This window comes from Ictalurus punctatus, chromosome 25, assembly GCF_001660625.3.
Source record: "Ictalurus punctatus breed USDA103 chromosome 25, Coco_2.0, whole genome shotgun sequence".
Taxonomy (NCBI): Eukaryota; Metazoa; Chordata; class Actinopteri; order Siluriformes; family Ictaluridae; genus Ictalurus; species Ictalurus punctatus.
The window spans coordinates 17116480-17130788 of NC_030440.2; the positions used below are offsets into that span (position 1 = coordinate 17116480).

Below are 14309 nucleotides of genomic sequence, written 5' to 3' on the forward strand. Positions count from 1 at the left end.
GCGGCCATCGAGACGTCAGGTTACCGATGGACGAATCGGATTACGCGTGACGCTCGGTGGAATAACAATTTAGCACAACACCACGAGCCAAGACTTTTTCATCACCTTTTCTTTCTCTCTGGTGGAGATTGAAGGCATCTATCCAGGCTTCTGACAAAAACGACCCAGCCAGACACCTAGCATAAGGAACATTATAATAGAGAACAGATTCCGCGTCTGGATCGTGACTTGGAGGCCGGCTGATTTTCGGCTGATCCTCCACACACCAGGTACAACTTGTGTCCACGTGTGTGTGCACGTGAAGGACTGAAGCAGAAACATCTGACCACACCCTGCGAATTCTCGAATCTGATTGGTCCTCCAATGAACGTTGATCAATTCTCTACAACGGCAGCTCTGACAGGAGTTTATATTTATATTATTTATATTTATATTTACGGGCTCGTTCTTAGAAACAACTCATTCACACGGACCGAACACGTGAGATCACCGGTAAGGAGATGTTCACGTCACGAGGTAAAGCTGCAACTTTCAGCTTTCCGACAATCTTCGGGACAGGAGTTTTTCCTTATTAACTTCAAGAAAGAGAAGAAAAAAGAAAGAAAGAAAGAAAGAAAAACGATCGCAAAGTGATAACAGGAAGCGACTTGTTTCGCGAACATTAAATGTAACTGTAAATGGAGAGGACGGTTCGGCCGGCCGGCTCATTGCAGCCGAGTGCAGCGACGGAAGCAGCGGGTGCGTGCTGAAAAGGTGTGAAAAGGTGTGTGTCTGCTCTCCTGCGTGGGGTTTTAAGAGGAGGCAGGATTTCTCCTCAAACAACCAACAGACCTCAGCGCCCTTTTTTTTTTTTTTTTTTAAAGAAACTGAGATGGTTGTATAAGCTGTACTCGTGTTGACGCCACGCGGCGGGTCTCAGGCCCGAACCCGCCGTGATTGTGAAAAGCTCCTCCCCTGAACATCGCGGGGTTTGCTCGATTTTGCGTTCATTTCCACGATCGCAAAATCGAGAAATCCCGGAGGGACGGATCCATTTGATCCTTTCCATATATACACACACGACGTTTTCAGTCTTTTCAGGACGAGGTGTCCTGTGGTGTGCCTCAAGGTTCCATTCTGGGCCCCATTTTATTTTCCCTTTATATGCTCCTCCACCTCTGTATTGTAATTTAATCAAATCTACCCCCCCTCCCCCCCTTACACATCTCTACACAAGTCTCGTCATTTTCTTACATCACCAGCAAATTTTTTTTTTAAATCGACTTTTTTTTTTTTTTTGCCCTTACACTTGATAAATCCTCTCCAGCTTGATCTGGAGAAACACCCGTCCATTTCCTGTACCGCTTTTCCGACACAGGGTCACAGGGAGCCTGGAGCTCGTCCCAGAGAACTCGGGGCACGAGGACGAAGGGACAAGCTTTAAACACACATCCCAAAAATATCACACATCCCGAGCAAGTGGTTATTCCAATTTATTACACGACATACAAAAGCACGTCACGGCACGGGCCGACGTAACGGCGGCGGTTACGTAAAAGGCAGTAAATAAATAAACGTCCAGACTCAATTCAAAGAACAAAAACACAGATGATTACATTCAGACAGGAACTCCGGTTTGTTTTTGTTTTGGTTTTTTTCCCCCGGCTCTCTCGAAAGCCTATAAAATCTGATCAGCTCTATAAACTGGATTTAAAAACACAAAACCCGGTCAAAATAAACTCCATCCCAGGGTGAAATCTGAACTCGTTTACTTCCTGAACTAAACTAAAGAACTGCAAACCAAAGATCGCATGGAGTTTTCGCTGTCTGGGAAAAAAAAAAAAAAAAAAAAAAAAAAAAAAAAAGGATGAAAAATGATTTGTTAAAAAGGTTTTTAAAAAAATAAATAAATAAAAGAACCTCCCGTTAAGTGTGAAATCTAAACAAAAGTTTATAAAGGACAAAAAAAAGAAGAAAGAAAAAAAGAAACTAGAGTTCTCTCGGCCTTTGCAATGTTTGTATAATGAAACGAGTGAATAACGCATTAAAAATGACAGACGGTGTATAGGTGCGTCTGCGGGGACGCCCGGTTCACGATTCGCCCTGAAGGCAGGGTCGGTACGTCTGCTCCGGGCCGCTCGAACCGTCACCGTCCCCATCGCCGTCACCCCGACACAGCTACACCTACACGAGGAGAGACGCAGGTATAGGTGACGTTAAATAAGTGAACCTACAGCGTTTGGAAATGATGTTTGTAGTGTATTTCCTGCGCGTCTTACCTGTACCTGCGTCACACGGACGCTTAAAAGAGCCCCGATATCTCCTCGGTTACCGGATCGAGATCGATGTCGTAGAAACAGGGTCGTGTAGGAAGACCGGGCATGGTGCTCATCTGCAGGACACAAATCAGAAGATCAAGAGGCGATTTCGCATCGTACAACCCCTCGGTGATGCGCACGCACGGGGCGCGCCGTTACAGGGACATAATCGACGGCGGGGTGGTGTGATGAATCCGGGTGACTGGTACCACCCTGAACTTCATGTTCCCATACGAGTTTTACTCCTCCTAAACCACATTCGTTAAAAAGAACGCCACATCATAGCTTTTATCCATTTACAGTTACAGTTACTAATCCTAATACAGTTAATAATCCCCTTCGTCGATTCAGACGCATCACCTGGAACACTTCACATTTATTCATTCGTACGCGTCTGACGCAAGAAGCCCGGCGAGTCAATAACCTTTTAATGTAATTTCCTCCAGAGAGCATAAGAGCTCAAGTTGTTCCAACGAGACAAAAAAGGTCTGAAGCACACGGCGAGCCGGACCGAGGACACGCGCTCGTTCATCGTCGATTCCACTACTACGCCGCGAGAATCTATTCGGCACCACCCATGATCCCTGACTAATGAGCATAGAAAGGTCTCAGATCTCAGAACCCGAATAAAAGTATATTACACGAACATGCTCATTAAAATGTTTTCGCTATTTTCTGAACCATCGTTCTAACCGTTTAATCGGACCCACTGACGATTCTGTTTATCTTATAATCCATTGTGTTCACACCGATCAGCCAGAACATTAAAACCACCTGCCTAATGTGGTGTAGGTCCCCCTCTCCCTGTACCACCGAAACAGCTCTGACCCGTCAAGGCGTGGACTCCAAGACCTCTGAAGGCGTGCTGTGGTATCTGGCACCGAGACGTTACACACACACACACACACACACACACGGCCGTCCACATGATGTAAAAGAAAATGCGATTCATCGGACCCGGCCACCTTCTTCCGTTCCTCCATGGTCCAGTTCTGATGCTCACGTTCCCATTGTAGGCTCTTTCGGTGGTGTACAGGGGGTCAGCACGGGTTCTCTGACCGCTCTGCAGCTACGCAGCTCCATACACACCAAGCTGTGATGCTCTGTGTGTTCTGACTCCTTTCTATCAGAACCAGCGTTAACCTTTTCAGCAGTTTGTACTACAGTAGATCCTCTGTGGGATCGGTCCAGACGTGCACATCAGTGAGCCTCGGGCGCCCATGACCCTGTCGCCGGGTCACCGGTTCTCCTTCCTCGGACCATTTTGTTAGTTACTAAACCGCTGCATCCCGGGAACCCCCCCACACACACACACCCTCCATAAGACCTGCTGTTTTAGAGACGCTCTGACGCGGTCGTCCAGCCATCACAGTTTGTCCCTTGTCGACGTCGCTCGGATCCTCACACTCGCCCATATTTCCTACTTCCAACACGCCAACTTCCAGAACTGACCGATCGCTTCCTGCCTAATAAACATACCCCGCCCCTCGACACGTGCCACCGTGACAACGTAACCGATGTCATTCCCGTCACCAGTCAGAGGTTGGAATGTTATGATCGGTGTATACGTGACATCATAAACAGTGTATTTCAGCAGAGCTCACGTGTTCCCCTGGGAAACCAACTTAAAATCAACATAAACTGGACATGCCTAGGTCACATGACGAGAGAAGGTGAAGACCAGCCATAGCATGCAGTCAAGCTTCAAAGATCAGAATCCGGCTTACTGCTTGTTTTCGCAGGAACTCGATTCTCTACATACCCACCCCCTCCCCCCTCACCTCCCCGCCCCTTAATTTCTCAAAAACAGCCATTTTGAAGTAATTTGTCATTTTCTAACGTGATTATAAAGACGAGATCACAATACCACAAATTAAAATCAACTGACTGGCAGCGTGGGTACAGACATGACCGTAATTCAATTTTGATTAAATAAGAAATAGAAGCTTTTGCTATGAGAAATCACGGGTCTACAAAATGAGCCTCCTCCTCCTCCTCCTCCTCCAGGAAATCCTCCTCATTGACCAGTGATCCTGTTGGTCAGCCCAAACATGATAAAGGTCATCAGAGGTGTTCGTTAAATCGATCAAGGATGATGGTTTACAGAACACTCGAGTGTGTGGTGGTCTCGGGCAGATTCGGACTTTTTGTACTATAGGTGGTAATACGCTTCTCTTAGAGATATATATATCTCTCAAATAGACGGCCAAAAGTTTGTAGACACCTGACCATCACACCCGTACGTGCTTTCCACACCCATACGTGGTTCTTCACCAAACCGATTCCACGACGTCTGAAGCACGCGGTTGTATAGAACCCACGCGAGCTCCGTGAAGACGTGGTTTGCAAAGGATGGAGAGGGAGAACTGTCCCACTCGGTCCTCAGCCCCACTGGACAGCTTTTGGGATGAGCTGGAACACCGACTGCGCCCCAGACCTCCTCGCCGAAAATCAGCGTCTGATCTCACTAATGCGCTTGTGGCTGAATGAACACGGATCCACGCTCCAAAACCTAGCGCCAAGCCTTCGCATTAAGTGATTAGACATGCTATTAGACCAAGCAAAAGTGCCCAGGGCCGCCCAATTTCTCTCTCCTCAACCGAGGGTCCTCTGTCATTCCCCGTCGAGTCTCTGAACGACAGGAATGGCATTTATTTATTTATTTATTTATTTCCGTCTCAGCCCTAACGGAAACCGAGAAACGGAATTATCTTCAGAAAGGGTTCTCTCTCGTTCCTAATGACACGGAGACCGTTTACAGGCTGATTAGTGTAAACGAGCTCGGAGAAGGGGCCGGGTTAATGACCAATTTCCTGTCAGGAGTTACAGCGTTACAGCCTCCGCCATTCGTCCAGGACAAGAGCGAGAGACGCACGACCGAGAACCCCCTTCCCCGACGGACCGGAAATCATTTGGAGCTGAAGTATGCGGGAGGAGCCCAGCATGTCGGCTCGGAGACGATGAACGTAAAGCGAAAAGTACAAATGGAACAAATGGTGGAACTCTTCGTAAACTTTGAGCTCGATTTTAAACACGCGGAAAAGATCTTATCATGCCCGGGACAATGCGTCGTTGTGGGGATACATAAATAAGGAGACGACGTTAAAATAATAAATCATTTGGCACTCGAGTGCTAATAGAAAGACAGGAAGGAGTAGTACTTAGAAACAGGTATACAACACAACACGCGGCTTTTTTCAGGCTTTTTAAATAGAGGGCCAAGCACTGAAGGTCTGTAGGCACCCTATTGTTATTCTACCTTTTCTCCTTATTATTATTATTATTATTATTATTATTATTCTGCTTCTTAGGGTGTCTATAGCAGGTCAAAAACGGTCGAATAAATAAAAATAAAAATAAAAAGTTGGCATACTGATTGTGGAGGTCTAAGAAACATTCTGACCAAATTTAAGCCAAGTGCTGCCAACGCTCTAGCGCCACCACTGGGTCGAATTTGGTCCTAATTTGGATGTACATGTATGGTCATTTGAAACTTTTGAACCGGGTGTCCTAAATCTAAAAGCCAGACACCGCTGGATTCCCCGGGTCGAGACGAGCGCAACGCACCATATGACCATCGGTTCCTGCCTAGTTCGATTTTCCGCCATCTTGGATATTTTCAAAAACGTTTTTTTCGTTACCCCTCCAACAAATTGTGTCCAATCATCACCAAATTTGGTCCGTGTCATCTTCGGAGTAAGCCTCACAAAAGCTATCAAAAGAATTTTGAATACTCCAAACAGTGCTATGATAAACAGGCCGACGTACCTGGCGGCGAAGCCGTCCGAAAATACAAACTACTCCGTGTAAATTACAGCGAGTGAAGCTCCATGTCCATCTCCAGCCCTTTAAATCTAATTAAAGAGGTCTGTTTTGTAACAGAATAACACTTTATCACATTAACACTAAACGCTGGACGATCACACACACACACACACACACACACACACACACACTGCTTACCACATGATTACTGGCAAAAAAATAAGATTTGGGAAATAATTCTGTTCTTCAGCTCCTATCCACTAATCAGAGACGCACAAAAAGTATGAAAACGTTAATAATAAGTGATTTTATGAGCTTAAATACCGCGTATAGGAAATTGTAGTTAAAAAAAACAAAAACAAAACAAGATTGAGATTAAAAAGTAGGTGAATATGGTAGGAAAAAAAGCTGCACTTATTAACGGGACACGACGGCTGACGTTCGAGTAAACCCAGAATCTTAAACACACTATAAAACACAGCGTTCTATAATGAACCGCTACTTCTGAAGGTCGTTATTGCTTCAGGGGGGGTTTTTTGAGGGGGGGGGGGGGGGGGGGGTGTTATTTGTTTGTTACTCCACCTACAAATTGTGTCCAATCATCACCAAATCTGGTTCGTGTCATCTTCAGAGTAAGCCTCACAAAAGCTACCAAAAGAATTTTGAATACTCCACACGCTAATATAATAACAGGCCGACGTACCCGACGGCGAAGCCAACAGACAGGAAGTGAGGGTGTGTCTCAACAATGACTTCATGGCAATGACTGTAAAGTGATGGCTCTGCTGTCCTGTGTTTGCGTAGGGAACGACTGTAGCGCATGCATCGACGCGCGGCTCTGGGTGCTTGGCCCCCGAAATTGCTGCTTGCAGCTTTAATTAGAATTATCACTGCCCGTCTTTTAAAAGTGTACGAGTTTTATAATAATACTGACAGATTTAAACTCACTCAACCTACTTATTGAGATTTCAACTCCATGAATGTGTGTGTACAGTTTTGTTGTTGTCGTCGTCATGAACAGAAATTGAGGTGACGTGAAACGGGTAGAATACAGTCCAAGTGTTGTCGCTGATTCGGGCGTGTCCCTGGACGTCTGTTCTAGTGTACAGAGATGGAAGCAGAGGTCCTCGAGTCGCTCATTGTTCTCCGTCTCGACCCTCCCTCACATATCTGAGGCATGACATCATCGTCCACTTCCTAAAGCTTGGGCCTCGCTTCTCTCTCTCTCTCTCTGATACACACAAACACTATACTGCCCCACACACTACTATGCTTTTTTAAACATATATAAATAAATAAAACACAGTTACCTTACTAACCTTACTGTATAGAAAGCAACTCCGTGTAAATTACAGCGAGTGAAGCTCCATGTCCATCTCCAGCCATTTAAATCTAATTAAAGAGGTCCGTTTTGTAACAGAATAACACTTTATCACATTAACACTAAACGCTGGATGATCACACACACACACACAGCTTACCACATGATTACTGGCACACACACACACACACACACACAAAAAAAAGATTCGGGAAAGTGTTCTTCAGCTCCTATCCACTAATCAGAGACGCACATAAAGTATGGAGACGTTAATAATAAGTGATTTTACGAGCTTAAATACCGCGTATAGGAAATTGCAGTTTAATACAATTTAAAAAAAAAAAACTAAACAAAAAACAAACAAACAAAAAAAAAAAAACAAGATTGAGATTAAAAAGTAGGTGAATGTGATAGAAAAAAAGGCTGCACTTATTAACGGGACACGACGGCTGATGTTCGAGTGAACCCAGAATCTTTAAGCGAGTATCTGTAAGCGAGTCCTAACCTCCTGGCAGAGGCAACCATGTTTTTGGCTAAATTATTGTGGTATTGGGGAAGTGGTGGCTTGGCGGTTAAGGCTCTGGGTGACTGATCAGAAGGTCGGGGGGTTCGAGCCTCAGCGCTGCCAGGCTGCCACTGTTGGGCCCTTGAGCAAGGCCCTTAACCGTCTCTGCTCCAGGGGGCGCTGTATCATGGATGACCCTGCGCTCTGACCCCAACTTCCTGACATGCTGGGGTATGTGACGAATTTCACTCCTCTGTAATGTATACGTGACCAATAAAGACTCGTTATCATTATCATTACTTCACAAAAGCTACCATCACCCCCTTCTTCCTAAAACCAATCTGCTCTTATGACGGATAATATTGTGGAGAGCTGCTTTGAACGGTCGGTAAAATATATTTTATTTAAAAATGGATCAAGATCAGAATATTCCTCAGTGGTCACTTTTTGTCGATTCTAATTAGTACAAATAATGTAAAAAATGATTTAGAAATGATTTTAAAAAGAATAGTTTAAGCCATCGTTTCAGAGCAAGCGTACTGCGCGGCGGGGGGGGGGACGTCGGGAAACGTGTCTTCCTGTCCGGGATGTACGCTGGTATTCAGATCGGCATCTTGATGGTCATTTTACAGACACGCCCCTTGACGCCGCTTCACGTTCTCGTCAATCATTATGAGAGGTTACACGTCGCAGTTGTCCATGCTAATGCTAAGTCTAGCTACACGGCCGTACATTGTGGAAGCGGAGCTTTGTGTACGTGGGTGGAACCTCAGCCAAACCGCAGCCCAGTTCGGGGAACTTCATTCCCGCCATCCGACGAGAACAAATGTTAGCGTCGCACCATGTTTGAATGTTTAAAAAGATAGAGGAGTGAGAAAAATGCTACCAAGCCACGAAAGGGTGAAGATTCCGCTCACGGCGAGGTCCGAACAGAGGGACGGAGACCCCCCCCCCACCCCCGAGGCCTTTCAGCTGCGGTTGGGTAAACAGGTGGGAGATGGAGCTCACAGGAGCTCAGGAGAGCAGTGGACAGATATATTAAAATGTTATAAACGGACACACTGGAAGGTCACGGGATTCGAACCGTACAGAGAAAATACAGAACATTGTTTTCACAAGCGTTGCTGATCCTTTCAGCCTCCTGACCCTTAATACGGCTTAATGAAGCTTCGTTACAAAGTCATAACCTGAAGGCTGAAGCTGGACCGGTCCGCGTGCTAGTCGAGGCCAGGTAATATCTCTCCTATCAGCAGCAAAAACACACAAGCTCAGGAAAGTTCAATTCCAGATCACAAGCACAACCTGGAACCTGGAACCAATTAACAAGAGCAACAATAACAACCGACTTCGGTTACTGACCAATAAAAAGAGCCGAATGAGAGCACCGTTCTGATAACATGGACATTTTTAAAAGGCGGGATGAAGGACAGGGGAAAGAAAAAAAAGAAAAGAAAAAAAAAACACTGAATAATGGAGTCTAAAAACATTATCATTCAAAATCATCAGTTCAAAGTGCTGGAAATTTATATTGGGCTTACTTTACTGGAAAAGAAAAACAGATCTGATTGGTTAGAAGGTGCCGTCACTTTAAAGTGCACCTATTATGGTTTTTCTAATACTACCTGCTATAGAGCTGTGTGCGAATGTAAAAAACGTCTGCAAAGTTTCAACGGTCAAATCGCACGACAAACGGAGTAATCGACTCTCAAAAGAAGGAATCGATTCTGAACAACTGAATCGAGTCGTTAGTGATTCCAGACTTTACTTCCTGTACTAACCTACGTAGGTTTGTAAGAAAAAAGCCCCGCCTCCGGTCTTCATCGCCTGCTCGCTGACAGCGGTAGACCGATCACGACAGACCGGGACGTCTGACCGATCAGAGCAGAGTATGCTCTCTGAAAGGAGGAGTTTCGAACGAATCCTTTAGAACGGATCATTTAACGAGTCGTTTGTGATACTGCGGGAAAAAAGTAACGCTGCGGTCTAAATTATGAGCACGTTAAAATGTTTTTTGACCTCGGATGCGCGTGAATCTATCGTATGAGAGCTTTGAAACAAAATCAGGCACGTTTCAAAACCATAACAGGTGCGCTTTAAGTTTTCCGACATCTTCAGGACAGAGGAGTTTTTGAATATTTATTTGCGATCTTAGTAAATCAGGTCTTTTTGCTATAAACGCTCAACGGTATATTGTTGGGGTGGGGGTGGGGGGGGTTTGGACTTCCACGATGAAGAAAGTAAAGTAACGACAAACTAGTTGTAAAAAATATACAAAGATAAACAACTGCTCAGCTATAGAGTCGGATACTCACTGTTCCAACCAGCGGATAAATAAACCCCGCCCCTACGCTGGCACGGACGTCTCTGATTGGCAGGACGAAGCCGGTGGGCACGCCCTTTTTCTCTGGCATGTGAGAGAGAGACAGGTGGGTTTTGGCCATGCAGACGGGTAGCGCGTCAAAGCCCTGTGAAACAACACGATTGATTTCATTACTGAAATGAACACCGCTGACTCCGAATCGGAGTAGGAACTAGCATCGCAGAGTGTATAGGAATTACGAGGTGACTTTTAAATAAAAACATTTATTTAATGTAAAATAAAATTTATTTAATTTAAATAAAAACATTTATTTAATTCCGGAACTCATCTCACCTGTCGCGTGTAATACTCGATTTTAGCTCGTGCTTCAGACGATACCTCGATGTCATCGGCGCCGTAAACCTTCTGCGCGATAGTGCGGATTTTCTCCACGATGGGGGTCTGCGAGGGGGGAGAAAAAAAAACACAACAAAACAAGCGTTTATTAGAAACAGTATCCGATATCATGCTCGTTCGCTCGTTCTTGTAAAAACACCGACATCCGATGCTACCCGATATGTAACTCCAGTCTAACGCACGTTGCGGTGGTAAGGAAGAGATAACGGAATGATTCCGATCTCGGGATTAATGACGCCGATCGGAGCAAAGCGGGCCGCGGACCGCATCTTCCTACAAAAGCGGTCTCCTGGTGAACAACATGTATAACGGAGAGTACAGAGCGCGATTAGCGAGCGTCGTCGTTCACAGCGAGTGATGAGAGACGCCGCTTCACTTCAGCGAGCACTGAGACACGTGCACGGGAGGCCAACCGGGGCGAAGCACAATGACTTGAAACGCTGCTACTACTTGTGCTTACTTATTAGCACTTGTGTATACACACACACACACACACATGTGTGTGAACCCAGTTTAAAAAACCCATACGGCACACGCTTGTTAGAATAGTAAAGGTTCACGCCTCCTTTTGAAAGCCGGGGCCCGATTACAACATCGCCGTGGCGTTCGAGTGCACGTCGTGATGACGCTATTCCCGTCGGGACACTGCTCTCCTCGCTCTCCACGTTAATGACTGCCAGGAGTTCATTACTAGCAGCACGGTGACAGAAACAAACCAAAAACAGGAGGTAAATAAAAGGTTCCGTGAAGCCCCGCCCCTGAGCGATTAACACGCTTCGTTATCAGGATCGGCATCGACGCGTATCAAAAACACAACACGGTCTCGTACACAAATAAATAAATAAATAAATGAATAATGGATGTATCTCTGATTAGAAACACTCCATGCGCTGAGAATATCTAATCTCTCCAACAGCACATCTTTCTCCGCTCGTATCTCGGCGCTCCCTCAGGCCAGACGTGTACAGCGTGTGGAATGTAAATCGGCTCGCGGGGACGAGCAGCGGACGGACGTGAAACGCTGCGTTTAATGAGATCTCTTAATCACTGTCACGACTTCCCCAAGCCCCGGAGTCTAACTGAAACCAGCTGACCGTCGCCCCGCCGCAGCACACAGTCGGACGCAGAGGTTCCGTCCTGACCCGACAGGTGGACGCGAGTCCGCCGTACGGCTCGTTTAACGGCTCGCTAATCAAACTGGCTAATGCTTTTATTTACATAATATTACACTTAGCATGTTTGCTAACTTGCTAGTGAACCTGGCTACTGGTATTAGTTACATAACATCGTTAACATGTTCGCTAACTCTTTAACAACGATGCTAACTACCCTGGTTACTGATTTTCGTTGGCAGTGCCTGCTGTTAAACAACTTCCTAACATGTTTCACTTGCACTAATATGATAGTTAGCGTTGCGGCTAACTCGCTAGCAAACCTGGCTAACGGTTTAATTTACACAACATAAATGGGTCATAGCTAACTTTGCAGCTAATTTCCTTACTGTAAAAACAAACAAACAAACAAAAAAAAAACCCCTGTTTACACAACTTGGTTAGCATTGATGCTAACCTATAGGACACCAGTTGCTGGTTTTAATGACAGCATGTACAGTAATTGTTAGCCTACTTGTTAGCTAACATTCTAAAAACCTGGCTACTTGTTTTAGCTAAACAGCACGACTGTTAGCACATATGCTAACTCACAAGAGAACATGGTTGGACAATAATTACACGATATAATTGTTCACCAGGTATTACCTTACGTTCGATCGAATCTAGCTGCACAACACAACAGTTAGCGTGTTTGTTAACTTGCTAGCAAACCTGTCCACTTGTTTAAAGTTACAATACGTCAATATTAGCATGTTCTAGCAAATTCCGGCTACCGGGTTTTAACTACATAGTGTAATAGCAGTGTGCCTAGTGTTCAATGATGTTAGCTAGCGTGCTCACAAACGTGGTTAATCGTTTTAATAAACCATTACGAGAGTCGGCTGTGAGCTAGCTTGCTAGCACTTGGTAGTGATTATTACAGTTAGTAATGAATAGCTTGTTACAGAGTGACCAGAATGTTCCAGAACGACCTTTTAACGTGTGATTTTTTTACACAACAAACGAAACACGTTCATTTTTAGCAGCTGAACTGCCATTTAATTCAAAACCGTTAAAGTGACGATCGAGCGGACGCGGCGTGTTCGGAGACGGCGGTGCTTAAACCGGGAACGGGGAAAACCCCCCCGACGTTCCCGAACACCACGAGACTTCAATCTGAGTGCGAGCGCTAAATCGCATTACAGCGCAAACACGTTTAAAAATAAAAAAAACAAAACGATTAAAGCTAGCTGATTATACAAGCAGATATAATGGAAATTCCCTGATCCTTGCAAATCCAGTTGATTTAATAGGCACCGTGTGTTCGATACGATGCACGTCCAGACACTCCTGACCTTCTCTCATTTCTCCCGGAATTGTGACTCGTAGGAAAAGTGGCTCGTGAAGGGAAAAGTTGAACCTGCGGCTGTATGCGGAGGCGAGACGATGGAGGTGTTAGCGTGAGAGCGCTACACGAATAAAGCGACTAAAGGTAGAGATGAAGCCACGGATGAAACCCTCCGCACCACTATCAGCAGGTAGGATGGCATTGTGGGTAACGTCGGAAAACGTTCACCCAAGTGTTAATGAAAGGAAAGTAAAAGATTAGAAACGAGTTGATATGGGTGAATTTGCCCTTTAAGTTTTTCAGAAGGACGCGATCAGGATACGCCCCGCCGAGACGCCCCGCCGACGGTGCCGAGATTTCACACGCCTCCTCGACGGGACGATAACCGTTTAACACGTACCACACAACTGAAGTCGCGCCAGCGTGCTACATATTCCACATTTTCTCTCGCGCGACCGTGAAACCGGATCAGCTGATGTTGTGTTAGAGCAGATATCTTTAGACCAGAACTATTAACACACAGGAAACAAAAAACAAAACAAAAAAACAAACAAACACACAGTAGCTTCACCTGAAGGCTGTACAGGAAGTGGAAATCGCTCTTCTGTGCTGTTGCTTCCCTCACGGCGTGCGCCAGCTCCACGGCGCCACGTCCGCCCCGCCCCCAGTGATGACACGGCACGGCCGCCGACGCCCCTGAAGCCTCGGCCGTACGACACACCAGCTCGATCTCGGCCGCCGTGTCGGTCCTTCGAGAACGACAAAATGATGTAAAGACGCGATTCTGGATTCCGATCGGTCGGACGCCGATTATTCTCCTACCATAGCACAATCCTACCGAATCATCCGAAGACTACTTTTAAGGCATCCTAAGCCACGATTTATTTATCTGAGTAATTATCGAAAGCGTTTTAATAATAATAATAATAATAATAAAACAGGATGTTAAAGGCAAAAACGATCAATAACAGTGACAATTCAAAGATGGAAGCGGTCAGAGCGCCCCCTGTAGACCTTCATAACGCATTCATAGAGCAACACTGGAGGATTTGTTAGGATTAAGGGTCCTTACTTAAAGGCGTTGAGAGCCACCACCACGGGGACTCCGAACAGACGAGCGATCTGGATCTGTTTCTTCAGATTGCTGCAGCCTTCCGAGACCAACTTTAGATTCTGAACAAGAAAAGACAGACGTTTCAAAAATAAATAAATAAATAAATAAATAAATACGGAAATATCTTGCAGCTCCAGTGTAAAACTAAAATA

General features: G+C 45.5%; 1 protein-coding gene across 1 annotated transcript in view; it reads right to left on the reverse strand.

Annotated features, from left to right (window-relative positions):
* Positions 1-1457: 1457 nt before the first annotated feature.
* The window catches only part of mthfd1l (methylenetetrahydrofolate dehydrogenase (NADP+ dependent) 1 like), a 43299-nt gene continuing 30447 nt past the window's right edge, over positions 1458-14309 (reverse strand). Inside the window, exons 23-28 of the mRNA XM_053675658.1 lie at positions 14116-14216; positions 13615-13792; positions 10542-10649; positions 10201-10353; positions 2259-2371; positions 1458-2163 (exon numbers count right to left, since the gene is read on the reverse strand). Coding sequence (XP_053531633.1) covers positions 2282-2371; positions 10201-10353; positions 10542-10649; positions 13615-13792; positions 14116-14216 — 630 coding nt within the window. The 3' untranslated portion in view covers positions 1458-2163; positions 2259-2281. The remainder of the gene's footprint in view (positions 2164-2258; positions 2372-10200; positions 10354-10541; positions 10650-13614; positions 13793-14115; positions 14217-14309) is intronic.